Source organism: Natator depressus, chromosome 10, assembly GCF_965152275.1.
Source record: "Natator depressus isolate rNatDep1 chromosome 10, rNatDep2.hap1, whole genome shotgun sequence".
NCBI lineage: Eukaryota > Metazoa > Chordata > Testudines > Cheloniidae > Natator > Natator depressus.
The window spans coordinates 7,289,700-7,316,708 of record NC_134243.1 but is presented as its reverse complement, the minus strand read 5'-3'; the positions used below and the strand labels follow the sequence as shown (position 1 = coordinate 7,316,708).

The 27,009-nt window shown below is 59.8% G+C and overlaps 1 protein-coding gene across 1 annotated transcript in view; it reads left to right on the top strand.

Annotated features, from left to right (window-relative positions):
- The window catches only part of MYO15A (myosin XVA), an 85,243-nt gene that overhangs the window by 27,766 nt on the left and 30,468 nt on the right, over positions 1–27,009 (top strand). The window contains exons 22-43 of the mRNA XM_074964869.1: positions 73–197; positions 582–699; positions 3,954–4,129; positions 4,999–5,089; positions 7,124–7,171; positions 7,764–7,898; positions 8,736–8,843; positions 10,029–10,124; positions 11,177–11,412; positions 12,039–12,217; positions 12,856–12,928; positions 13,499–13,690; positions 14,391–14,503; positions 14,950–15,041; positions 15,998–16,118; positions 17,484–17,545; positions 21,606–21,660; positions 22,493–22,631; positions 22,936–23,044; positions 23,407–23,530; positions 25,627–25,748; positions 26,795–26,854. Coding sequence (XP_074820970.1) covers positions 73–197; positions 582–699; positions 3,954–4,129; positions 4,999–5,089; positions 7,124–7,171; positions 7,764–7,898; positions 8,736–8,843; positions 10,029–10,124; positions 11,177–11,412; positions 12,039–12,217; positions 12,856–12,928; positions 13,499–13,690; positions 14,391–14,503; positions 14,950–15,041; positions 15,998–16,118; positions 17,484–17,545; positions 21,606–21,660; positions 22,493–22,631; positions 22,936–23,044; positions 23,407–23,530; positions 25,627–25,748; positions 26,795–26,854 — 2,574 coding nt within the window. The remainder of the gene's footprint in view (positions 1–72; positions 198–581; positions 700–3,953; positions 4,130–4,998; positions 5,090–7,123; positions 7,172–7,763; positions 7,899–8,735; positions 8,844–10,028; positions 10,125–11,176; positions 11,413–12,038; positions 12,218–12,855; positions 12,929–13,498; positions 13,691–14,390; positions 14,504–14,949; positions 15,042–15,997; positions 16,119–17,483; positions 17,546–21,605; positions 21,661–22,492; positions 22,632–22,935; positions 23,045–23,406; positions 23,531–25,626; positions 25,749–26,794; positions 26,855–27,009) is intronic.

Sequence of the window (27,009 nt, the reverse complement as noted above, 5' to 3'; positions counted from 1 at the left end):
GCTTCACTTGGCTCGAACGGGCGATTAAAGCCAGGCTGTAATGACCCCCCTCCCACCTTTCCTCTTGCTCAGGAGCCAGCTGTCTTTGAGGCAGACATTGTCAGCAGCCAGCTCCGGTACTCTGGAATACTAGAGACCATCCGTATCCGCAAAGAAGGCTTCCCGGTTCGCATCCCCTTCCAGATCTTCATCGACAGGTGCTGCTGCTTGGAGTTGCGGATTCCAGACTGAGAAGCTTTGGGATGCGGGTGGGAAGGGGCATTTCCCAAGAGGGAGCTCGAGCAGACAGTGGGAGTGTAGGGGAGGGAGGGCAAGGTAGATTCCTCATCACTCGAATCAGTTGTAAAGGGGCTGGTCCCGCACACAGGGGGAACACACTGTAGGGAGCAATCCAGTACCGCCCCCCACAGGCGGCTCCTATCAGGTCTCCTCCCTCTCTAATTTAAATGAGTACTGAGGATCGTGTCTCCCGGATTTCTGTTCTGGGCCCCGTTCTTGGCTCTGATGTGGGAGGAATTACTCAAGAGGGTTTGACTTGAGTCTGGATCTCATGCCTTAACTGTGCTCCCGGGGCCCTATAGGTACAGGTGCCTCGTAGATATCCGGCCTGGCATCACCCCAGATGGTGTGAGCTGTGTGGAGGTGCTGAAGAAGCTGTGTGCTGTGAGTCCCACCATGTACTGCATTGGAGTCAGCAAGGTACGGTTGTTGCCTTCCCCTTTGACCATGGCCAAGAATCTCTGCGTAGCCTGGACAGGGGAAGGGAAATCAAGGGCAAGATGCTGTACGGATTCTGCCTATGGTGAGGGCTTATGGCTGGCTGGGATGATGTCTCAGCCTGGGGAAACCCTGCACCATTTGTATCCTGTGGGCCACAGGGTCTGTTTGCAGGGACTGGCAGGGGAAGCTACCTCTGGAGGTTCCCCTGCATGAACCAGCTGCTCCAGGGAGGGCAGAGAAGGGCCTGGGCGGCCGGGAAACATTTGTCAAGGTTTGTGGACTGTTAGGGAGATTGGGTCAACATCTGCAAACAGAGCGGAATCCCAAACCATAATGATGGGCCTGAGGTCACATTTTCAGTTGTGCCCACGCAGCGTGCACGTTCAGCCATGCCCACGGAACGGCGTGCCCAGCTTGCACGTGGAACTGCACTTGTGAATCAAGTAACGGCACTCACAAGTGGCCCCTGGTGTGCAGAGTGGGTTCTCTGCATGAACGCTTACTTGCTCGCATGTGCAATCCTGGCGACTCCGTGCACACCATTGCACACACACTTTTCGCACGTGCACGATATGGAAAATTAAATCCTAACCCTACCATTATTTCCTGGGGCTGCCCTGTCTGTCTGTCTGTGTCCATCTGTTGTCTTGTGTCTTTGGCTTAGATTGAAAGCTCTTTGGGGCAGGGGCTGTGTATGGTTCTGTGTTGGTACAGTGGGGTCTTGGTCTCTGACTGGAGCTCCTGCATGCTACCACCGTACAAATAATAATAATGCTAATTATAATAATAATCAAGCCCAGATTGTGCAACACTCGTTTGTATGAATCCCATCAGTTCATGCCTGCCAAAGGCCTCCTGGAAGAAGGGTGCTGAACCACGCCAGAAGTCAGTATCGCCAACCCCAGAAGTTCAAAAATCATGAATCAGACCCCCAACTATCATGTGATTGGCCCCAATATTATGAGATTTTAAAAATATATTATGTTTTTGATTTGGCTTTGATTTTTGAATTCCCCATGTGTGTAGGGCAGTTATAGTGTGTAATCGCCCCCTGTCCTGCCAAGGTGCGTGTGGGGCAGTTACTGTGTGATCTCCCACTGCCCCCCCAACCCCCCCCAAAGGGGTGTGTGGGACAATTAGTGTAGCCAGTAAGATGGTTCTGGCCTTGCTGCAGAAGCTCTTGCTGTTGCTTGGTGGTGCAGAGCTTTCAGCTTCTCCCCACCCCCCAAATTCTAATTAATGAATTATCTGTCCCTCCCCCAGCCCCACATCAGCTTTGCCCCCACAACCCACAGCCTCACTTGCAGGTGCAGGGGCTCCTCACTGCCCTGCTTACCAGCCTTGGTGTAGCAAGGATTGAGAGGGACAGGGGGGAGGAGCAGGGAGCAAACTGAGCCCGTGCTCACAGGAGGGAGGGGCAGGAGGAAGTGAAAAGAACCCAGCAGCTCATCCCTACCCAAAAACTCCTCTTGGCTCATGGGCCAGAGCAAAGGAGGAGTTCTGCCTGCATCTGTGGGGGCTGTGATTGGCTGCCCATCCCCAGGAGGCAGGGCAGTGGGGAAGGCAGCCAATCAGGGGATGTCCCCCCACCCCAGGCAGGGCTGAAATTGGCAAGAGAGTGGGAGCATCTCGTGTCATTGCCAGACATGCTCCAGTCCTGGCCGAAATCCTTGCGTGGAAACGGCGTGAGCTGGAGGCACCGCGAGTGAGCGGTCATTGCGGGCGTTCATTATTCCTTGTCTTTTGGAAGCAGCCAGAGGGCTCAGTGGGGCTCAGGGCCCCATTGTACTGTGAGCTGAACAAAGCAGCAGGCTCCCTGCTCCCCAGATCATTCAGACATTACACAGACCAAATCTTCTGCCGTCTCCAGCGCTGGGCCGGGGTGGGGTGGGGGAGTTATGGTCTCTGCTGCCCCCGCGGTGGTTGGGGAATCCCCAGACATTCCCCTGTTTCAGGTGGGTTTCCTGTGGGAGCCGTTTGCTATGGCTGAGCCAATGTCAAAGCCCAGAGACTGCAGGGGTCTGTTGTGTGCAGTGCTTTTTTTTAGAGTGTCTGCATGTCTCTGGGGATTTAGTCCCTGGATCTTTGTCCCCATGTCGAAGAGCACTGCCCAAAGCATGATCTAGTCCCCTAGAAACACTCTGCCTGCCGGGCCCGGTGGTTTATCCCCGGGTGGTGCTAGGGCACGTAACATTGGCGTGTGATGCTCTGTCGGCTCTGATCACGATGGGGAAATTCAGACGTGCCCTTCGCCGTAGTGCCCACGGCCTCTTTGATAGCCAGACCTGTTGGGAGTTGGAAACAGACGTTGTCATAGCGAGGGTGATTACAGCTGGCATTAAAGGGACACTGGCTGGAAGCGGGCACGGCTGCCACCCTGCATGGTGATGGTACTCTTGGCCTGATACAGCCCTGAAAATCCTGCTCCAAACTGGCCCCCTGATGCTCTGATTACATGAGGTGGGGGTCAGAACTTGGGCCCCCAGGCTGCTGCAGGGGATGCTCGTGGTGGGGGTTGCACCCTCTCTCCCATGCCCAGGCCAAGTCAATGACCAGCTCTCCTCGCCCGCAGGGATGGTCACTGGTGGGCAAAGCTTTCGGAGGCGAGGGGAGTCCTTGGTGCGCCAAGGAGAACCCTAGCTGGGTGACCTCAGCTAAGCCCAGCCAGGGAGCTGGGCTTGCTGGGCTCATGGGTGGGGGGTCCATTAGGCCACACTCTCCTCCCCCACCAGCCCCGCTCACGAGCTGCCATGGGATGGAAACTGACGAGCACCCCCCTGGCCCGAACACCTGCGTCTTTGGATGCCCTGGGCCACGACTGTGGTGCCCTGCCTTACAGCCATCAACCCCTTGGCGTCCGGACTTGGGTTGCCCTGCTGTGCAGCCCCTCAGCAGAGTGGGATAATGAGATGTCCTGTGGCCATCTGCATGCAGCTCACGCGGGGCAGAGGCTTAAGCCAAACCCTTCCCAACCCTACTTTGCTAATTCCCATAGAGCCTGCCCCAGACCCCAATGAAATCAAGAAGAGTCTTTCCATTCCCTCCCACAAGCGCTGGGTCAGGCCCCTGGCACTGGGAGCAGAGGTCCCATGGAGGTCAGTGGGAGCAGCTGGAGCCTGGGGCAGGAGCAGGAGCAGGCCCCAGCCTGGCTGGTGTCTGTTGGGTGAGCAGGTCAGAAGCTGCCCCCCACAGGGATGGGTGCTGATGCCTTTTCTCTCTCTCCCTGATGCCAGCTGTTCATGAAGGAGCACCTGTACCAGCTGCTGGAGAGCAAGCGGGACCGTGCCCTGCACCTGGCAGCGCTCACCCTGCAGCGCTGCGCCCGCGCCTTCTTCATCAAGAGACGCTTCCGCTCACTGCGCCGCAAGATCATCCTCCTCCAAAGCCAGTCCCGGGGCTACCTGGCCAGGTGCTGGGGGGTGGGGCACCGCCGGGGTGCCACTCTGCCCTGCCGTGCAGGGGCCCAGCCAGCCTCTCACTCTCCTGCTTGGGAAGGGCCGCGGGGACGAGCTACTGGGGGACCAAAGCCCACACCAAGGCCCCAAGCCCTTCGGGGTGCCCCTGGGCTGAGTTTCGAGTGGCCCTGCGCTGAGCTTTGGGATCAGGCGGGATCCAGGCAAAACCAAACCGTTTCAATGGGCAGAGCATAGACTATTAGAGACATGTTCCAAAACGAAACACGGGGGGTTGGGGGGGGGGGGAGAATCTGCCCCCACTGCACTAGTGTCAGGGCCTATGGAGCAGGAACGACCTTTCACCTCACGGCAGCCCCCCCCCAAAGGACCTGATCCAAAGGCCATTGGCAAGACTCCCATCAACATCAGTGGGGTTTGGCTCGGCCCCCCAGCTTCCGTGTTACATGTATGTAGAATCCTCGGGGTAGACTCCAAACCAGCGGGGCACCTGCAAGCGAGCCGTGCTGCCGACTGTCACTGGAGGATGGGCTGAAAATCTCTGTTCTCTCCCTAACCATTCCAGCTAGAAGTTGCGGAGGGGAGGACGGTGAGCTGGACTGGGAGCATCCGGCAGCAAACGGGGGACAGGCTGATTCGGTGCCATAGGAGCACTCTGGTGTCACCCACCTATGGCCAGTGCTGGTCAGGCAGAGCCCAGAGTCCCTTCCCTGTGCATGACTTCCCACCTTCCCGAAGCTGAGCTATTTGTTCCTGCTGTTTGGGCAGTGCCAGGGGCCTTCCCCCTGGGCTGGGATCTGTGTACGGAGCCCGGCGTAGAGACTTCCATCTCCTCCACTAACCACGGGGTTGCTGTCCCCTGCAGGCAGAGGTACAAGAGGCTGAGGAAGAGTCTGATCAAGTTCAGGTCCCTGGTGCACATGTACGTGAATCGCAGGAGGTACCTCAAGGTGAGAGCAAGCGGCTGGCGCGGCGGAATGGCCGGGGGGGCGATGGGAGGGAAGGGGGTCGTGCGATGTGCCACGGGCCTGTATCTCAGGGAGCTCCATCGGTCAGGACTAAGGGGCAACAGCAGAACTGTGGGGAGCTGAGGGGTGGAATAGCAGGTTGGGATTGAGGGGCACTGGCAGAAGCTTGCATTGTCTGTCCTTGTCTCTAGCTTCTGCTGTAGCACCAAATTCACCCAGAAAATCCAGAGTGTATTTAGGGGTAGGGGTGTCATTACCAGTTGCCCAGGCAGAAGTAAGGACATAAGGACAGCCAGGCTGGGTCAGACCAATGGTCCGTCTAGCCCAGGATCCTGTCTTCTCATGGTGGCTGGCGCCAGATGCCCCAGGGGGAGTGAAGAGAACAGGGCAATTTATCAAATGATCCATCCCCTGTCCTGGCTCCTGCGCTGTGGGCGGTGGTGCAGTCAAACCGTCTGGATGCTATGGGCCTGTGCCACACGGGGCTGGTGTTAGTGACAGCCGCTTTGCACAGGGCCAGCGACGCGGTGTCATTGTGCACAGCGGGTGTGACTCTGACCAGACGTGTGGGAGACACCGACATTGACGGAATTCACCGAAACCTGACTGGAGTCTTTGAAAGTGTGTCTGCTCCCTGCCCCACCAGCACAGGGGCGTTGACTGGCTGTCACATGGGAGTGAGATCCCAATGCTGGCACGTGCCCAGAAGCCCCTGGAGAGATGTGTGATTGCAGAGGGAATGGCATTCAGGTTTTGGACTCCAGCCAGTGCCGTGGGCCAGGGCAGGATCCTGTGGGCCAGAGCCAGCTGCTGAGCTGCTGGAAGCGAGAGCGTCTTGTATGCTCCTGGTCCGGTGTCAGAGGCGTCTGATCTTACCCGTGGTGCTGGCTGGGGGGGAGGCTCTTCCCCTGCCGGCTGGGGACTCGGGAAGCTATGGATGGCCTGCAGTGGGGGCGCAGATCCAGCCGTGCGTGACCCCCCTGCCTAAGGGAAAGATGGAGGGCGGGGAGCTGCAGAGCGTATGAGATGCTCCCCCAGGGCGAGGAGCCCCCAGTGGCCACTTGCCTTGCCTGTGCTAATGCCCAGCCCTGCCCATGGCTCGCCCCTCACCATCTGGCCCCCAGTGCTCCCAGTTCAGAGCAGAGACTCTCTGGCTGCTGTGCTGGGGGCGGGAGATCTGGGCCAGGCACCCGAGTGCCGGCGCAGGAGGAAGGGTTAAGCCTTGACTTCGCCAGCTCTGTAGGCAAACAAACAGAGCAGCCTCAAAGCAGCGAGTCCCGCCCCGGCCAGCTGTGCAGGGACTAGCACGTCCCCTGCCCCAGCCACGGCAGCCGTAGTAGCACTGTGCCCCCAGGAGCCGGTCGGGGCCCATGAAGAGTGTCCGGTTCCAGCTGGATGGCAAGGACACGGTGAGTAACCAGCCAGAGCGTCCGGCCCAGCCTAGCCAGGCGACAGGGACGAGCGCAGGGGAGCCAGGGGCAGCCTCTGTGCATGTGCAGGAGGGATCCTGGTGCCCACTCCCAGTGCCTGCCTGGGCGTGGGCACTGGGCTGTCTTCTGATACTGATGGACCCCGGGACTGGTCTCCTGCTGCCTTTCTTCCAGCGCTCAGGACAGGGAGAGGATAGAGCCAGGCATGGTGCAGGCAGGGGCTGGGCACCCTTCCCGTTCCCAGCTCTGCTGATACCCCCCAATACAACCTGCAGCCCCCTGCTATCCCAGTGCTGGGCTCCCCCCACAGCTGTGCCGAGGGGGTGCTGGCAACAGGGGAGCCCCTCCAGGTCCTGCGTGTCCATGCGCTCTCCAGCCACCAGCCCAGCCTGCTGTACCTCGCGGTACAGAACTCTGATCCTGCTGGTTTGGCTTCATTCCCGCATCACCCTCCCGCGCCCCTCCCATCCCGGCCAGATTCCTAGCGGGCAAGTGACCCGGCCCAGGCAACCGGAGCCATTCACACAGCAGCCGGCTGGGTGTGTGTCGCGGCTGCTCTCCACGTGCCAATGTGCTCTGGTTTCAGAGGAAGGAGGAGGCTCGCAGGCGGGCGGAGGAGGAGCAGGAGAAGGCCGAGCAGGTAACGCCTGGTGGCCTCACGTGCAAGCATGCTGGTGCGTGTACGTGTGTAGTGTGTGCGTAGCACAGGCAGGGGCAGGGGCGCGAGTGCACTGGTGCGTGGGTGGGAAGGATGTTTGCGCATGCAGGCTGATGCGGGTAGAGGGCACACGCTGGACGTCGGTGGGGTGGGGGGTGCATGCCACTGCCACTCAGTGTATGTGTGTGTGTGTGTGTGTGTGTGTTCCCCCCCGGGCTCTGCGGTGGGTGAGGTGTGCCTGGGCTGGGGGTGGGCTTACGGTAGCTGCCCACTGGAGCAGTTCTGGGTCACGTTCTGCTGTTGCCCACGTCAGCTGGACTCGGCCTCCTCCCTATGCTTGGCGGGGATGGTCGAAGGGCTCAGGGCCCTGTGGAGCGAAGCAGGTGGCCGTCTCTCCATCTGTGGGTCCTGCTGCGGCTGGGTTCTGGGAGCCCAACCTGGACTCCCCCCGCACAGGGGATTGGACCCAGAGAAGTGATGGGAGCAGGGGGAGCCTGTTAGATCATCCAGCTCTCCAGCTCAGCACCGGAGGAGAGCGTGGATGGTGACGGGTGTCTCTGTGCTCTGCTCTCAGGAGCTGACCAAGAGGGAGGTGGTGGATGTAACGCACCTGGAAGTCCCCGCTGAGCTGGCGGGGCTGCTGGAGCTGGCAGCAGGTAAGCGCTCATTTCCCACAGAGGGCTGGGTCGGAGCAGCTGGGAGTGGTCCAGTGGGGATCCAGGCCACTAGCAAAGTCAGCTTCACCAGCACCGTCCTCCTGTCCCTGTGGACGATCCCATAGGGGTGTTCACCCAAGACTGCCCTGCTAAACATCTGCCTGCTTATGTGCAGCTCAGATGCCAGACTCCACCCCAGAGGTGGTTGCCCTGCAGTGATAGGTGAGGAACTCCCTAAATGTAGGGGGGTCAAATTCTAGCCAACTACTGCACCCCTAGTAAGCCATGGGAGTCACAAGGGTGCAGCGGAGAAAAAGGACCTGTCCCCCAGCCTGTTAAATGCCTTGGGACCCTCAGGGAGAAAGACCGGCTAGAGATGGAAGCTGTTATCACAACCAAGTCAGCAACATTGCACCAAGCTTCCGTCTAAACAGAGACTAGAGCGACCCCTTCCCAGAGAGGAGGCAGCAGGGGTCCAACCAGACTCGATTCTAGGCAGAGCGGTCTAGTGGTTAGAGCAAGGGACAGGGTTCAGGATGCCTGGGTTATATTCCCAGTTCTGTCATTGGCCTCTGGGCCTCAGTTTCCCCTGGAATACTGTGCGGTTTAGCTGGGCCACGTTGGTCTAGGAGTCTCCAGAGAGAGTCAGCGAGCGCTGTCTCTGCCCCGCCCCAAGAAGGAGCTCAACCCAGCCTCCTGGCTGCACCAACACGGGTTTGATTCTGACCTGCCCCGGAGCCGAAGGATCCCGGGCTGACACCCCCCAGGGAGCTTCTGTTTGTTGCCCACCTTTATTCCATAAGCCAGGGGCTAGAGCCCCTCCTCCTCCCGACCCCACTGACTCCTGGTGCCTCTGTTCTGCCCCAGCTCACAAGCCGATGAATGCTCAGTGCGTCGTTCCGGTCCCTGCGCCCAAACTGCAAACGAACTCCCAGCTCACCCTGCCGCTCGACATCAACAACTACCCCATGGCCAAGTATGTGTGGGTCCACTTCCAGGTAAGGGAGACACTGAGCAGCCCCCTGAGCCACTCCGCGCCCTCTAAAGAACGGGCAGTATAAGGAGGGAGTGATGCTCAATAGTTAGCTGGGACCGGAAGCCAGGACCCCTGGGTTCTATTCCTGTCTCTGGGAGTTAGAGAGCGTGCTGGGAGTTAAAACTTCAGGGCTCTCCTCCAGCTCTGGGAGGTAGTGTTAAGTGATTACAGCAGGGGCCTGGGAGTCAGGACTGCTGGAGTCTCTTCCCGCCTCTGCCACTGATTCGCCGAAAGACCTTGGGCAAGTTACTTGCCCGCGCTTTCCCCATCTGCAAAATGGGGCTGATGGTGCTTACTGACTTCCCAGGGAAGTTAGGAGGGGCCTGATCCTGTGACATGCTGAGCACCAGGTAAATGAGCACAGAGGATGCTGAGGCTTGGATGCAAGGGGCTGCCTCCAGGCAGATTGTAGCATCTATGAATGGGCCTGAGCTTAAAGGGACTCTTTTGAGAGAAAATGAGACGATTGGAGAAAGGAAGCATGCTTCTCTGGGATCCTGGCTCCCCTTTGATCACTGAATCAACGTCCCTGACCTCTGCGTGCCATGTGCCTTCTGGGTTTCACTCAGCCCAGACCGGGATCCTAGCCAGCTTTATTCTAGTCCGTCACGTCGTTCGGGTCTCATGCATGCAGCAGGATGCCACAATCCACAGGCAGAAGTTCGCATTTTTGTCCAGAAGATCTTGTCGTCATCTCATTCAAATCCTCACTCACACGTTTCTCTTCCCAGGAGATTGTGCACAGCGTCTGCTGGTGCACAGGGGCCGGGTCCTTCTCTCCACGCTGCTCCTGGAGTAATGGAGTCACTCCGTGTCTGAGAGCAGAATACGGTCCCTCGCTTGGCATTTAGCCTGTGCCTGTCTCGTGGAAGTGGTGTGCACACGTGTGGTGCCACTGTCTGACAGACCGTTCTGTATTTCTCGAGCTGGATGCTGGCCTACCTCCCTCACTTCCCAGCTGAACACGCCGGGATTGGAAACTCGGTGCTGGGGGATTTTGTAATGTTCCTTGAGTCACCAATGATCGTTCCAGCCAGGACCTTTCAATGGGCCTGGCCTGTTGTTGGCCTTCATGGCTGCCCATAGTCTGAGCTTTGCCAAATCCCTGCAGCCGAGTTCAATGCGCCTGTCCTCTGTTGCCCCGCAGGAGCCATTGTTTGGGATGCTCTCCGTGCCACTGGCATCCCCTCTGACCCGGCTGGAGGAGGAGCTGGTGCAAGAAGCGCTCAGTCTGTTCAAGCTGGTAGGTCGGGGTTCACAGCATCTCCTGGCCTCGTCCCCAAGGCCTCTGGTTTGTCCAGAGCGTCTCCTTGCAGTCTGGGAATTGCAGAGGAAAGGGAGCAAGGCTCTGTCCATCCAAGGGGTAGGAGGATTCATGGCCAATGGGCATAAGTCCATAAATCAATTTGAGCTGGAGGCCTGGGATGCCCCCTCATGTCCTGCCTCCAGCCCCTGATCCCTGGCCCGACTCTGCCGACCTGGCCATAGGCACATGCTCAGAGGGGCCTTTCAGCAGGGATGGAGGGAAAAAGACCACCAGGAGTTCACAGCCACATTGCCATGGGACCTCGTGGCTTCCCCAGAACCAGCCCAGCGCCCACGACGGGTGATGCTAAAGATCTTCACCCACCATCTCTAAAGGGGCTCCCTGTCCCAGCCCACTCAGAGCCCAGGGTGGTGGGGCTGGGACAGGGAGCTCTTCAGCAGGAGAGGGTCTTGTCTTCTTCATTCCCGCTGCAACAACAGTTACGGCACTTGCACGTCATTCTTCCTGGGATACCGTGCTGGGGAGGAGACCCTGAGGAAGGGGAGGAGCGGGAGCAGATGCGGCCTACCTTTGGCAGGGGCGAGGAGCAGCAGCACGGCCACCACACTGCTCACTCGGGTTTGGCCTTGTAGCGCCCCTGTCATGATGGAGGGGTCTGGGGCCAAACCTGAGTGGGGCACCCTGGGCAGTGGGGCAGCCAGCGCTGCTCTTCCGCCCCCCTGGCCAGTGGGGCCAGCTCCTGCACCAGTGCTCTGCCCAGGGGCCTGCCAGCCCTGTCCCCTCTCAGGGATGGGGAGTGACACTGCACCAGGGCAGGTGGGCACAAAGGCAAGGGCTGGGTGTGTCACTGGGACCAGCAGCTGCAGCGTGGATGGCTCCGTGGAGATTGATGATGCCTCCCAGGAGAAAGATTTCCGGGGGCACCCCTGGAAAGAGGGGGGAGGCCTGTCTGTGTTGCGGGAAGGGAAGGAGAGATTTCTGACCGTTGCTCGGTATCCCATATCTCCTGGACTCTCTCTCGGCGGTAGATTCTGCGCTTCATGGGCGACCCACGCCTTGGTGGCGCCCAGGAAAACCTGTTCGGGAACTACATCGTGCAGAAGGGGCTCTCGGCACCGGGCCTGCGGGACGAGATCCTGGCTCAGATCGCCAACCAGGTGTGGCGCAATACCAACGTCAACAACGAGGAGCGGGGCTGGCTCCTCCTGGCCACCTGCCTCAGTGGCTTTGCCCCCTCCACCGGCCTGGAAAAACACCTGCTCAAGTGAGCACTGGGGCTGGGGCGAGGCTGTGAGGGAGCCCATGGGACAGGGCTAAACCCTCCAGCTCCCATGGGCTCCAGCTAGGGGTAGGGGTTCCCAGCACTTCTTAAATCAGGCCAATCACATCCCTCTGATGGTCCCAACCCTGGGCTCCTTCAAGCCCCTTAGCTGCCAGCGAACCCTATGGGAATCAAGGGCATCCTCACATACAGCTCCTCCGCAGGGCTCAAACCTGCAACCTTCTGCCCCAAAAACCTCTGGCTTGTACCCCTTGAGCTAAAGAAGGAACTCCTTTTGCTGTACGGCAGCAGTAGGCTATTGTAATCCCTGAGCTGGCCTCTATGGGGAGACATCAGCACGCACACGAAGCGCAGGGTATTGCATCAGTACCTGGAAAGGTTGGGGCTGTTGGGTGCACAGCCGGAGACATGCCCCTGCCTCGCAGCTCCATCATGGCTTCCAGGTGGCCCGTGGCGTTGCCCAGAGAGCGCGAGTCAGTGAAAGTCAAAGGAGGTTGTGTCCTGCTCCGTTGTGCAGATGCATGTCCTGCTGGCCCAGCCTCCTCCCAGCCCCCAGCATTACTCTGCTGGCCCAGCCCCCTCCCATGGCGTCTGTCCTTCCTGTGTAGGTTTGTTTCCGACTACGCCTTTGATGGCTACAAGCCGGTGTGCCAGCACAAGCTGATGCAGGCCATGCTGCGGTCCCAGCTTGGCCCCGAGATGGCCCGGGCCTACCCGCCATCGCTGCTCGAGTGGACGGCCAACAGGCAGAGAGCAAGCATGGCCTTGAACGTTTACTGCTTCAACGGTGAGGGGCCTGTGGGATGAACCCAGGGGCTTTGGTCAAGACTCAGCACATGGGGTGAGGGGTATTGAGGGCGGCTACAGGGAGAGGTGATGCCACTGCCCTGGTGGGCCAGACGCTGGTGAGCCTGACTGGCACCCCGCGCACACCCCCATGACTCAGTGGGGACTCACGGGGGTTAGTGAAGGCAGAACATGGCCCAGAGTCTGGGCTCTTGGGGGCGGATAACGCCAGGATCTTGGGGAACCGGCCCCAGGGTGAGAGGGGGCGTGGGGGAAGCAGGGAGGTTTGGGCTGGGCCGCTGCACTTGCAGGGTCGATCAGGACTGAGAGGCAGACCGCAGCCTGGGAAGCGATGTGCAAGGGAAAATGGGATGGGAGGTGAGGGAGTGGGGGTGCAGTAATTTGCAGGAGCCCAACATTTGGGTGCACTGCAGCCCTCATTTAGCCTTAACAATCCTCTGTTTCCATCCCTTCCCTGGGCCCTTCTTTCCCTCCCCAGCCCTGGGGGCAGTTTTGCCAGTGCGCGCTCACTGCCCCACATACCCAAACGGACTCCAGGTGCTGGGGGTGCGGGGGTTGGGGCTGGGGTTTGGCTGCTCAGTAATGCAGCAATTTGACCATCTGCTCTTAACTTCTCAGGCGGCCACTTCTCCTGCCCCATCCATTCCTGGAGCACAGGGGAGGAGCTGGCAGGGGACGTGCTGAAGCACAGGTAGGGAGGCTTTGGCCCTGCGGGGGACGGCAGGTGTCCCGACCACCTGCCCCATGGATCTGTCTGCTCCGTGTCCCACAGGGACTGTGGAAGCCCTTGGCCCACACTGCACTAGGCAGAGCCGGCTAGGCTGGGGCTCTCTAGTCATGTAGGAAGCAGTGACTAGCTAACGCTACACAATTTGGATCCAGATTCCCAATGGGCAGGGTGCATCCGGATCTGGGGAGCGAGGGGGCTGGTTCAGGCCACATCTCTAGCCATATGCAGCCCCTCAGGAGTAAAGCAGCGAGCCCTTCCCAAGTAGGGCCGTGGGCTATCGCAGCAGCTGCTGGCTGTGGGGCTGGTGGGCCCTGGTTCTATTTCGGCAGCTGTGGGTGCGTCTTGGGGGGGCGAATATCACAGCAGCTGCTGCTGGGTCTCGATGCATGGAGGGCCAGGGCCTGGCCTAGTGGCGGGGTTGAGCAGGCAGGGCTCACCCCACAAAGGCCTCCCTGGGCCTGCTCTGCCTCCTCGCTGTGTCCCCCCACAGGAGTGCGCTCTCCTGGCTCAGAGGCTGTGCTTTGCCTGCAGGGGGCTGACGGAGGGCTGGAGGGGCTGGTCCGTCTCCATGAAGGATGGCGCCCAGTGGGCCGAGCTGGCTGGCCACGATTACGTCCTGGACCTCATTTCCGACCTGGAGCTGCCCAGGGGCTTCCCCAAGCAGAAATCCCATTTCATCGTCGCTTCAGAGGGGGTGGACAAGGGCAGCGGCGCTGCCAGCGCGTAGGTATCCGGGGGTGCGGCGTAGCCTGACGGGGAGAGCCCGGCTGGGCCCGGAGTCCCATGAGCTCACAGCGGCTGCAGGGGTAAGGGGGGGTCAGAACCCCAGATCCCCGACGTGCAGACCTGTTCCAGAGCCGCTTGGAGCGTCTGGACGCCCTTCACAGCAGCCCTGCTTTTAAAGGGCCAGCTACCAGAGCGCTGCGCCCCTTTGAAGCTCCCGATCATTCAGCTACATCACGTGCAGCATACGTACCGCTGCAGGCACTGCAAACGCTTTCTGAGAGGCGTGAGGTGTGGCCGTCTGAAGGAGGCGTGGCCAGATGTGGGGGTGTGGCCTCTGGAGGGGGGTGTGGCCTCTGGAGGGAGCGGAGTATAGGACTGGGAGCCAGGAAACAGCTGGGCTCTAATCCCACCAGGGCCACTGGCTTGCTTTGACCTTACGTGTCCGGAAGGGCAGAAATCTTGTGAGATCAGCTGCTGGCAGGAGCGTTTGGGCAGGATGGGATGGGAGCCCATTTCCAGACCCTCAGCCGAGCCCTGCCTCAGAGCCGGCTGCACGCAGGGCCTCCACCTCAGCGCATCTCCAGCAGCGATGATGCCAGCAGCAGCCTGGAGTCTCCAGCGGACAAAGAGAAAGCAATGAGGGGAGGAGATTAAACAGCTGTTTCCTCTTTACACCTCTCCCCCCTTTTCTCTGTAGAGTATTTGGACAGGGCTTAGATTCGGACGAGGAAGTCCCTCCTCCCCCACTGACGAAGGCCCCCACTGTCCCACCTCCAAACACCCCTGACTCAGATGGATATTACAGTCGAGGTAAGAGTCAAACTGTCCTTCCTGCAGCCTTCTCCCCCAAGACTGGGCCCGTCTTTCCACGGACAAAGCAGCATAACTCCCATTTACTGCAGGATCCAGCTCAAAATCATCTTGGCCTGGGGCTTTAGAAAAAAGGCAACCCTTCCCATAATGCACCTGACCACTCCTGGTCTCTGTGGGGGAGGGGGGTTTGAGGACCCTCCTGACCCGATGCCCTGAAGCATGAGATTTGGTCACCCCTCCTTTAGCCTGCAGAGATGTTAATGTCACTGTGGCCATGGAATTACGTGGCTATAGACTCCGGGGTGCAGGGAGTTTCATGGTTATGGGCCGTTAACTCCGGAGGCCCGTGAGCCTGGGAGGCATTTGGAAGCAGTAGGCACTAGTCAGCCAACACCTTCCTCTTCGGCTCACTCTTCCTCTGCCTGTTGTGACCCCGCCAGCAGATTCCGACACCGTCAGCGAACCTCGAACACACAAGGGGTTGGATCGTTACCTGGACAGTCTGTTTGACCCGGTCCTGTCCTATGGGAATGGGGTAAGGACAGTTCCCTGTTGGGAATGAGAGGAAGGATGGCTGGGGCTTGGGAGCCCTGCCCTACTTCACGGGGGTGTCATTAAGGACTGTGAGGGGCTCAGCTGTTAGGGAAATGTGGAAAGGTCCATGCCCATAGACAGATCAAGGGAGTCCCTGTCTTAACTGCAGCAGTTTCCGCCTGGGACCCTTAGGAGCTTGGGTCTAAGAAGGGAACGAACCACAGCAGAAAACCCTTTGGGGCTAGATTCTGTGTTTGCTAGCCAGGCCCCCTGCCCCAGTGTCAGCAAGGCCGGCGGGCTTAATCTGCTGTCACTGCTGAATGGCGTAAGCACCAGGTTGGAAGCACTTCGGCTTTAAGTCTCTGGGACCTAAGCACCTGTGTGGGTCCCTACGATCCCACGGCATTTTGGTGAGACTCAGAGCTGGGTGGCCTCTGTTCTCCCATTTCCCTTCCCACCCCAGAGGTGGCTGCCTTTCTATAGCAGGGGTGGCCCTTTGGGAGTGGCGTGAAAGGTGCTGTATAAACGTCACCCGCTATTGTGTTACTGGAGTTTATTCTTGTCTCTTGTACTGTGCCAGGTGGCAGGCCCCGGGAAGGGGATCAGTTACATTGAGGTTGGGAGGGCTGACTGGGGCCAACACCCTCATCTAGGCAGAACCATTAGGTGGTCTCCCCGAATGGGGGCGTGGGGATGAGTTACCCTGGGAGAAACTAGGAGGCATGAAACCTCCGTTGTTACAACGACCCCAAAGCCGTGGTCGCTTTCGGCTCCCTACCTGTCCATTGCGAGTGCAGCGTTAGCGGGGAAGGAGCTGTCACTCGATCTCCCTGGCCTGGATGTTCCCTGGCGCTCGTCTGATGTGGCTGGGATCACTTTCCAGCCTGCCACCGAGGCTCCCGCCCCTGCCACCCTCGAACCTTTGTTTGCTTCATTCCCGCCCCTCTCCCGTGCCAGGACTTGGAGAAGCCAGCTGCTGTCTCCCGGAAGATGAAAGGAGGAGGCCGGGTAGGCGGTGGGAGCAGCAGTGTGGACCAAGGCGGTGCCAGAGCACCCATGGAGATGCCCCAGCAAACCGGTGAGTGTGGGCAGAGCCTCCTGGCCTTGCATAGGGCAATGCCTGCCAGAGCAGGACTCTGCAGGGGGCAGGGCTCCTGGGCTCTATTCCCAGCTCTGCCACTGGCCTGCTGGGTGACCTTAGGCGAGTCACTGCCCTGCTTTGGGCCTCAGTTTCCCCATCTGCACAATGGTGATGATGATCATAATAATCATAATACCTAGCTCATGCCTAGCGCTTTTCCTCCAACGATCTCAAGTTGCTTTACACAGGAGGGCAGGATCACTGTCCCCATTATACAGATGGGGAAACTGAGGCTTGGGAGGGGAAGTGACTCACCCAAGGTCACTCAGCAAAGCAGTAGCAGAGCAGAGCCAGGACTTGAACCCAGGTCTAAGTCTCAGTCTGGTGTCCTATCCACTAGGCCACACAGACTCCTTCCTCATCTGGGAAGGGCGAGGTCAGGTGTGTGGCTGGGTGAGATCTGTGGCCAGAAGGAGCTGCAGGGAGACTGCTTGCCCTGTGCCTGCGAGCAGAGGGCTGGGTGTCTCAGGGGACTCTGAACACATCCCAGGGGAGGCTACAGACCCGACAGAAGCTATAGGGGTGCGCTAGGGCCAGATTTCTTCAGGGAAGTTGAAATCACTAGGACCTGGGATGGTCTAGCCCCTTCCGTCCCACCTGATTTCAGTGGGGCTGGCTGGCTCAGTGACCATGGGGCCTTCCCCTCCTGAGGCTTGAAATGAGTCTTAACCACCCACCTCCCCACTCCACCCCCAGCTTTGAGGTGATTGGCTGAAGGCTGGGACTGGAGTAATGTGGGGGCTTCAGCAGGGTGGGTGGAGATCTCAGCCTGCCAGCCAAGGGCATTCCTGTATCTCTCCCACGAAGAGGGGTGGTGCCCGGAACGCAGGTGCCTCGGGGAACAACATGCCCATATTGCTGCACCCAGGATGGTCGGTCGGATGGGCCGTTAGCGAGCCGTCGTGCTGCAGAAAACGCGGCTCCTTGGCACACGGTACAGACAGGATCCAGCCCGGGCTGGTAGGGGGTGGCAGCGCTGCGAACCAGCATGGGGCCTTCAGCCAGGGAAGGGTGGAGAGGGCTCCCTTTGAAGCCACGGTCTAGAGGGGTCAGCAATGCAAGGCACTCCCCTGTCTCTGGGCTGTGCACCCTGCCCCTGCTTTCCCAGCCACTCTGTCCTCTCCAGGTCCATGCCCTACGCCCATCACCGTGGTATCTGAGCCCCAGCCAGGCTGTGTGCGCACTGCCAGGCTCCTCTGTTTGCTGGACTGCCACCTTCTCGGCGCACGCCCAGCCAGCAGCTCTACCCGCCAGCCGTCCTGCTCTGGATTCACCCCAGCTCCCTCCTCTTTGCATTTGCAGGTTTGCAGGAGCCCAGCTTGGTGCTGCAGCACGACCACATCAAGCAGCAGGCCCTGCTCCGGGTCAGTGGGGCCAGGGGACTTGGGGGGCACGGTAGGGGGCGGCACTGAGGTTGAAGCACACGCATGTCAGTACTGCAGGAGCTGTGTGGCTTTTTCCTTGCCGATTCCAGGACCTTAGTTCAAAACGTGTAAAATCCCTGCCCGGGACAGTGGCTGGGGTGCTGGGGCAGGCAGAGGCCCCAGGCACGAAGGGGTGATGGAGCTGACAGGCCACGAGGATGTCAGGGTTTTGACACTCCCCGCCCACCCCAGGCGGGATGTGGCTGGGGCTGGAGATTTGGAGCAGCCTTGGAGGAAGGGGGCCTGCTTCACATCTCTGTCCTGCCCTGTGGGGAGCACCTGGGATGAGCGAGGGGGTGTCTGAGGAGGCGGCAGAGTCCGGCCTGGGCTCACACCCGCTCCCTCGTTTCGGCGGCGCAGGCTGGTCAGATCACCCGGCGGGGGATGGCTCTGCCGCAGCAGCGGGGGGATGGCACAGCCTCCCCCAGCGCCTCCCAGGCCACCAGCCCCAGCCCTGCCGACGGAGCCCCCAGCACAGTCCCGAGCGCGCCCGGCACGGCGGGTGGGTCTGTCTGATGCGCCGCCTGCTGAGGGGGATGGGAACGCACCCAGCCCGCGTTCAGAGCAAGAAGTGAACCGTCTGGCCCTAAAATCCCTTTTCTCCGCTGTTGGTGTCAAGATGAGCAGGCAAGGGATTGACTTTCTAGGATGTTACATCTGGGTGCTGGCCCCTTTTATAGCCTTTCCCTGAGGTCTAATGAGCCCAAACCAGCCCCGGTGAGGAGTAGAACAGGGCTGGACGGGACCCTGCATCTCTTGGCAGATCACATGTCCCCCCTGGGGGGCGGCTCAGCCCCGAGAAGGTGTGAGGCTGCCCTCCCGGACAGCTGAGCGCTGCCAGACAACGGCTGGCAGGCTCCCAGGCAGGGTCATCGTTTCTCCCATCTCATTCTTCTCTCACAGGCTGGCATGGCCCTAGTCCTCTTTTATGGACCCTCCCTGGAGCTGTGTGTCCTGGGGGTGAAGAGAGAAATAGAAACCCCAGGGAGTGGGGGAGGTGGACTCCCCGCACCGTGTCAGTGCTGGCCCCAGTGCGGTGCTAGGAGGAGGCGGTTAAGGCACGTGTTCGAAAAAATGTACCACTGGAGCATTTTGTGATTTAAAATGAATCTTACGGCTAATTTCTCACAATACCGTCCCTTGGCGCCTCCTCCCGTAAACGTATGGGTCAGTCTCCGGTCACTGACTTATGGCAGCATTTCTTAACTCTAAGGCCTAGTATGGCTAAGCTACAATCTTACAGGCCTCAGCCTGTAGGCCTTGCGTTTCAGCCCTCCTTACTCAGCTACCTAATGCCTACTTATCCCTTCCGACTACTGCTCAGCTTTATAATCTATAACCCTAACCTCACACAACACCCAATCCATGACTAATAAACTAAAGTAACTGGCTACGTAGGGAACCCTGTGCCGCAGGGAGTCGGGTCGGTGACTCGGGGAGTTGGTGCGGGCCCCAGTGCGGTACTAGGGGACCCTGTGCCGCAGGGAGCGGGAGTCGGCGCTGGCCCCAGTGCGGTGCTCGGGGACCCTGTGCCGCTGGGAGCGGGAGTTGGCGCTGGCCCCAGTGCGGTGCTAGGGGACCCTGTGCCGCTGGGAGCGGGAGTCGGCGCTGGCCCCAGTGCGGTGCTAGGGGACCCTGTGCCGCAAGGAGCGGGAGTCGGCGCTGGCCCCAGTGCGGTGCTCAGGGACCCGGTGCCGCAGGGAGCGGGAGTCGGCGCTGGCCCCAGCGCGGTGCTAGGGGACCCTGTGCTGCTGGGAGTGGGAGTCGGTGCTGGTCCCAGCGCGGTGCTCGGGGACCCGGTGCCGCAGGGAGCGGGAGTCGGCGCTGGCCCCAGTGCGGTGCTAGGGGACCCTGTGCCGCAGGGAGCGGGAGTCGGCGCTGGCCCCAGCGCGGTGCTAGGGGACCCTGTGCCGCTGGGAGCGGGAGTCGGCGCTGGCCCCAGTGCGGTGCTCGGGGACCCGGTGCCGCTGGGAGCGGGAGTCGGCGCTGGCCCCAGTGCGGTGCTAGGGGACCCGGTGCCACAGGGAGCGGGAGTCGGCGCTGGCCCCAGTGCGGTGCTAGGGGACCCTGTGCCGCAGGGAGCGGGAGTCGGCGCTGGCCCCAGTGCGGTGCTCAGGGACCCGGTGCCGCAGGGAGCGGGAGTCGGCGCTGGCCCCAGCGCGGTGCTAGGGGACCCTGTGCTGCTGGGAGTGGGAGTCGGCGCTGGTCCCAGCGCGGTGCTCGGGGACCCGGTGCCGCAGGGAGCGGGAGTCGGCGCTGGCCCCAGTGCGGTGCTAGGGGACCCTGTGCCGCAGGGAGCGGGAGTCGGCGCTGGCCCCAGTGCGGTGCTAGGGGACCCTGTGCCGCTGGGAGCGGGAGTCGGCGCTGGCCCCAGTGCGGTGCTAGGGGACCCTGTGCCGCAGGGAGCGGGAGTCGGCGCTGGCCCCAGTGCGGTGCTCGGGGACCTGGTGCCGCAAGGAGCGGGAGTCGGCGCTGGCCCCAGCGCGGTGCTAGGGGACCCTGTGCCGCTGGGAGCGGGAGTCGGCGCTGGCCCCAGTGCGGTGCTAGGGGACCCTGTGCCGCAGGGAGCGGGAGTCGGCGTTGGCCCCAGTGCGGTGCTCGGGGACCCGGTGCCGCAGGGAGCGGGAGTCGGCGCTGGCCCCAGTGCGGTGCTCGGGGACCCTGTGCCGCAAGGAGCGGGAGTCGGCGCTGGCCCCAGTGCGGTGCTAGGGGACCCTGTGCCGCAGGGAGCAGGAGTCGGCGCTGGCCCCAGTGCGGTGCTCGGGGACCTGGTGCCGCAGGGAGCGGGAGTCGGCGCTGGCCCCAGCGCGGTGCTAGGGGACCCTGTGCTGCTGGGAGCGGGAGTCGGCGCTGGCCCCAGTGCGGTGCTCGGGGACCCGGTGCCGCAGGGAGCGGGAGTCGGCGCTGGCCCCAGTGCGGTGCTCGGGGACCCGGTGCCGCAGGGAGCGGGAGTCGGCGCTGGCCCCAGCGCGGTGCTCGGGGACCCGGTGCCGCAGGGAGCGGGAGTCGGCGCTGGCCCCAGCGCGGTGCTCGGGGACCCTGTGTCGCAGGGAGCGGGAGTCGGCGCTGGCCCCAGCGCGGTGCTAGGGGACCCTGTGCCGCAGGGAGCGGGAGTCGGCGCTGGCCCCAGTGACCCAGCGTGGCCATGGGGGTCACTCTCCCTTTGGAATCAACGCTGACCCCAAGGCCCCAGCTTAGCGCTAGCAGTGTTCTTAGAGGAGAGAGAAAAGCAAGGTCCTGACCTGTGGTGACAATTCAAGCCCCTTGAGGGGTCCACAGCCCCCAGTCCTGGCCAGATTCCAACAGATGACCCCTGCCGGCTCCCTGAGCTCCCCCTGCGCTCTCAGCTGAAGGCACCCCGTTTCGGTTCCTGCCCCCAGCTGTTGGGTGGTGGGGCTGCACGCTGGGAAAGGCTCCAGTGTGCTCTGCCTCCCAGAGGTCTTGGATCCTGGGGGGTGCCCAGATTCCACCTGGCCACGCTAGTAATAATGACTCTTCTCCAGGCAGCTTTTTATGGTGGAAATGTTATGATGGAGCCTTAACCGCCCCCTTCCCCTGCCCCTCATTGCTCGGGGAGGACAAGGAAAGACGAGGCATTTACCATCTAACCTGGGCCAGAATTGCCTTTCTGCCTCCACGCCTGTTCTACAACGCACTGGGCTGCTTGGCACCCTCCCACCCCAGAGGCAGCTGCATTTCAGGAGCGGGGGCGGGGGGTGTGTGAAATGATCCCTGTACAGTCTAAAGGGCTCTGGAATCCTTTGGGGTGAAAGGACCCTATTGAAACAGAAGCCACCGTAGCAGCTGGACAGCCGTGCCACATCATGGCCGCCCCTCGCCAAGGCAGTTTTCATGGATGCTAAAGCCAGAAGGAATCACATGGCCTAGCCTCCTGCCTAGCACAGCGCTTCCCCCAAATAATTCCTAGAGCGGAGCTTCAGAAACCCATCCCGTTAAAGCCTGCTGATGTAACGCACTCCTTCTCCTTCCCCCTGGCCAGAGGACAGCTGTGAGCCGGACACCTGCCAGGACGGCAGCCTTCGTGCAGAAAGCCGGTAAGGGATCAGCCACAAATACAGCCTCCCCTGGAGAAACCTGTCTTGAGTTGAGATCTCACCCCTCCACCCCCGCAGGGACACCGAGAGCACAGCCCTGAGCTTGCAGTTGTCAGGGGACGCTGACGCCAAGCCAAGGTGCATAGTGGTGCCATGGGCCAACCTGGCAGCGCTTGCCTTTGGAGACCTGGGTTCAAATCCTGCCTTAGCATTGAAGCGAGCCTGGCTTTAGGACTAGTTCCCATGGGTGTGGTTTGCTGCTATTATTTGAAAATGACCTGCCATCGGGCAGGAGGGCTGTGGGTGGGGAGTGAGGGGCGTCAGCAGGGTGGGTAGGGGGAGCCCAGAATGGGTACAGGTGCTCCAGCTAAGGTTTAGGGGCGGAGAAGGAAGGAAGTTGTGACTAGCCGGGGGTGGGGGCAGCAAGTCAGACCCGGGAAGCACTCACAGGGCTGCAGGCCAGGGGCGGGGGGAAGCGTGAGGTGTGAGAGGAGCTTGCAGAGCTGCTGGCTGAAGCCCCAGGCAAACACCTGAAGGGAGCAAAGAGCTGTGCAGACACCTGTGATTGCTCTGCAGGGCGCCCCAGAGCCAAGGCCAAGGCCTGCGAAGGGGGAGATAGAAGCCCAGCAGGGAGAGGCGGCCCAGGGGGCACTGGGCTCATGCATGGTGCTGGGCAGAAGTCACAATCGTAGCCTGAGCCTTGCAAACCAGAGCAGGAGCCTTTCCCCACCTTCTGGGGGGTGGGACGGGGCAGGATTTCAGTGCTGGAGCCTACCCCCTCTCCCTGAGATTCTCAACCCAGCCTCCCACTTGCTTCCTCCCTCCACGACAGCTCCTGCCTCCAGGCTGCGGGCCGGCGAGCTGGTGCGGCCGGCCAAGCTGAGCTCGCAGCACTTCCCCGAGCCCACGCAACACATTAAGAACATCATTAAGCAGTGCCAGCGGCCTGCCAGGCTCCCCGAGCCCATCAGGTGAGACCCTGGGCCGCCGGGCCAGAACTCAGATCTCCTGCCCGAGCCCCTGCAGACATCAGCATCTGATGCTGGGCTGGAGCTCGCAACCTTAAAGCTGCAGGGACAGCAGCTGGGTTGCATTTCCCAGCCATGCTTTAGCAGCAGGTGGGCTGGCTGGGCTCCCAGCAACTATAACAGACTGTTGCTGGCTCACGGGGCGACCCCTTTAGCTCAGGGGATGAGGCCTGGTGTATATCTCGACCCGCCGGGCCAGAGGCTGCTCACTGACCTGGCTCTGGCCCCTGGCTGTTTGTCCCTGCAGGAAGGAAGGTGGGAAGGTCTTTGTGAAGAAGAAGGATCCCCATGACGAGGCCATGATGATCTTAAAGGGGCAGATGTCAGTGGCGCCGGGCCCCGCAACAGCCGCTCCGGTACGAAAGCGCTGGTCTGAAGGCACAGGTGGCCGTTCTCCCTGTTCCGAGCCTGGGGCGCTGCGGGGTGTGGACGGGGAGGGTCCAGCTGCTTGCCTGGCGAATGCAGGGGCGCGGGGTGCTGCTCTGCAGCTGAGTATTCGGAGTCCCCACCAGCTGAGGATCAGAGTCAGGGCTCTGAAGGAGAGCATGATCGATCCCCAGGCTGGCCACTACCTGGGCTGAACCCCAGTGCTAGCTGACAGGGCACCGCACGGGCCAGTGAGTGTCCCCTGCTCCTGCCTGTGATGAAGGAGAGCCCCCCAGCCCGGGGAAATGGCCCGATCCCTCACAGGAAGTTGGTCTCCACCTCTGTGTTGTAGGTGGCCAAGGAAGCAATAGCCACGGTGAAGCCTGTTACCAGCACCAAGAGGCCTTGGCCACCATCACCAGCCGCCGTTCCCCCACCGGCTGCCACAGCCAGGTCTTCTCCAATGTCGCCTCCAGGTAACAGCATGAGAGGCCGAGCAGCTTCATCTCCTCTGGGGTTCAGGGCTGGATGCCGGAGCCTCACGCTGCCCTGCCAGGTGCTGAAGGAGAGGGCTGAGCATGTGGCTTCCCCCAGCCGGCAGCGCATTGCCCTGCGGCCAGGACCCAGCTGGAAAGTGATGGGAAAGCCCTTTGTTACTGGAGGGCTGGGGAAGCTTAGCCCTGGCCTGTCCAAAGGCTGAGATGCGGCTGATTCAGCAGGGACCATCCAAAAGAGAAGCCCTTATCCAGCGCCCTAGCAGCACTGCTGGAGAGGCCATACCCCAGTGTACAGAGGTAACCCAGTAGAGACCTTAGCCCTACAGAGGTCTCACACCGCTGCCATCTGGCTTTCAGAATGGCTCCAAATCTGACCTGTTTGGACCCTCCCACCCCACTCAGTGCTGCTCCCTGCCCCAAATGTAGATCCTTCTTGCATTGATTTGTTCATGCAATTTTATGTTTTGCAAGTTAGGAAAAGTATCTGGGAATCCTGAGCCCCTGGGTAGGCTTGTGGGTCCCTGGACTATTAAAGAACTCACCATAAAATGCGACTCGTTAGGCAAACGAGGTGGTAGCTGAACCAATGCGAGGCAACCAGACACCACGGTGATGGGCGTGGGGTGAGAAGCTGATGGAGCAGAGAGCAGCAAGTACAAAGGGGCGTCCCAGAGAGCCTAGAGGAACGGTTAACTTGCACCCCATGAAATCTCCTTTGGGCTCCTGGGGATGTAGGTTACACCTGGGCAGACGTCCTTGGTAAGAGAGTTTGGCTGAGAGTCAGGGAGTCTAGTGTTACATGGCCTCGCACGTCATCCGACCCATAGACTTTTGCAGACCCAAGACAGGGAACCTGCAAGAGTTAGCGAATGCAAATCTGCAGGGCCAGGAGGCCCAAGACATGAATCTGGCTGGGCAGCGAGCAGTTGCCATTCTGTCCCAAAGCGCCTCTGCTCAGCAGCGAGGCAAGGGGCTCAGGATATTTTCAGATTAGGTTTTCCTAGCAGTGAGGGCAGTGACGCTAGGCAGGATGAAGTGACTAGAGCTCTTGATCCTCATGATTCAGGGCATATGATCAATCCCCCGATGGGATCAGGAAGCAAAGCTCCTGCCATGAGAGAGTATCACACTGTTTCTGAAGAGGGGTTAAGCCAAGCTCCTGATGGTTTATGGCCATTAAAGATCCCCTGGTATCTTCTGCAAGAGCTGAGCCTGGGATCAAAGGGCAAAATCCTGATGCCCAGACTAAATTCCTCCTTGAGTAATGACATCCTGCTTCACTAAACTTCCCCTGCAATTTCAGCTGGACACGGCCTTTCCCATCACTTCATGTATTAAACAGTTGTGCAGTGTTGCTGTTACACACCTGTTGCCTTCCACCCCAGAGGTAGCTGCATTTCAGTGGTGGGTGAATTCTGAGGTTGTGTTTCTATGTGCTCTTACACAGCTGCCGCCTTCCGCCCCAGAGGTGGCTGCATTTTAGGTGAACCGATCCTTGCGTATCCTCTTAACTTTGTAAGGTGCGTTGAGATCCTTCAGGATAAAAGATGCACTATAAACACAAGAGAGCGTTAGTCTGGGCACAATGTGGAGCAGGGGAGAAGGAGCAGGCTGGGCGGTATCCCCGCACCAATACATACCAGACCCCATGGGGGCAGAAACTTGTAGGCTTTGCCACGCATGTAGCTGCACTGATACCAGCCCCTAGTGGAAGGCTGGTGCAGTGGTTAGTGCACTGGCTGAGAACTCAGGAAACCCTGGTTCAGTTTCCTACTCTGCTACAGACTTCCTGTGTGTGACCTTGGATAACTCACTTAGTCTTTCTTTGCCTTCATTCCCCCTGTGGTGACCATTGCACTGCCCTGCCCCCCAGGAGGTTGTGAGGAGAAATACACTGAAAGCTGCGAGTTGCCCAGATACTATGGGGAAGGGGGCAGGTTAAGTAGCTTGGATAGATAGCATAGGCCTGATTTCCCTAGTGCAGTAGGAAATGGCTGTGGCCCAGCTAATGGGCTGTCCCCTGCATCCACAGTAACCAGCTGCCAGTGAGCACTCTTCCCTCAATCTCTTTTCAGTCACGGTCTCCCGGGAGCTCCCAGCCGAGCAGGAGCAGGTCCAGACGCAGCTGCACCGGTGCTGCAGCGAGGAGTTCTACGCCTACCGCAACGTGTCCTGGAAAATATACATCAGGAAAGAGGTACATAGCTCCACCCAGCACCCTCCTCCCTCTCCCATCAGACCCACAGGGCCAGTGGCCAGACCCTGAGCCCCGAAAGAGCTGGCCTGAAAGCTACCGCTTATCTGTTCCTGCGAAGGAACAGTGCCATCTAGTGGTTGTTAAGGCTACTGAGGTGCACGTGCCCCCTAGGAGGAGAAAGTGCATTTCAGGGTCTGTTTTCTCCTAAGGAACTTATGTTCCGAACAGATCCGGCCCCCGTGGGCTTCTTTAGAAGGGGAGGGGAGCTTGCAAGGCTGCGATGCTGAGTGAAAGAGAGTATAGAGGTGTTACTGTAGATATGGCAGGAGAGCCCAGAGCAGAAGGGCTCACTGCCAACTGTGGGAGGGGTGGTGTTAACGTGAGTGGTGTTACTATGATTTATGCATGATTTGTTATTGTGGTAGCTCCCAGAGGTCCCAGTCAGGGATCCGGTCCCCACTGTACTAGAGGCCATCTGTATCACCTCACAGGCAGGCCCATTACTGCCTCTCAGATGTTCTGAATAAGTGAAACTTTCCCTCAAAGGGACATGGTCAGGGAGTTTAGGCCTAAATTTTAAGTTCTTTATTAAAATAAAAAAGATCCACAGTCCGTTCCCGCCCCCCGGTGTTATTAACAGAAAAGGTTTTGTGCATCTTCCTGTCTTTAACTGCAGTGTTCACTGATGCATGCCCTGGTAAGTGAATAGAAGTGAAATTGACTTGTCTTGAGGTCACCTTTTCAAAAGTGCCTAAAAGACTTGAGAGCCTAAGTCCCGTTTTCCAAAGTGGCCCAGGCACTTCAGACTCGATGGGACTTAGGCGCTAAGTTACATAGGCGCTTTGAAAAGCTCAAACAAAGTTCCTGTCCTGCACTGAGTGTAATGGAGGAATGAAATAAAGGGCTGAAGCAATGAAAAGTCCACTTGACTTTAAAAGTCCTTTCGGGTTCACTGATCTCAGCAGCTAGTAACACAGACTGAGGGAATTGTTCACTAATAGATCCTTCCGCACCTGACCATGCCCCTCTGATCTCTTTCCTGGCAGGTGTTCTATCCAAAGGATAACTTCAACAACCCCTTGCTGCTGGATCTCATTTTCAGACAGGTGAGGTTTCCAGGCTCCAGATACAGAGCTTTTCCTGCTGTAGAGTTGTCTGTATTAGAAGAGTGGAAGGATAGTTTCCGGCTTAAAGTCAAGGGCTGGGAGTCAGGACGCCTGGGTTCTGTTCCTGGCTAGGTCACAAACTCGCCGTATGAACT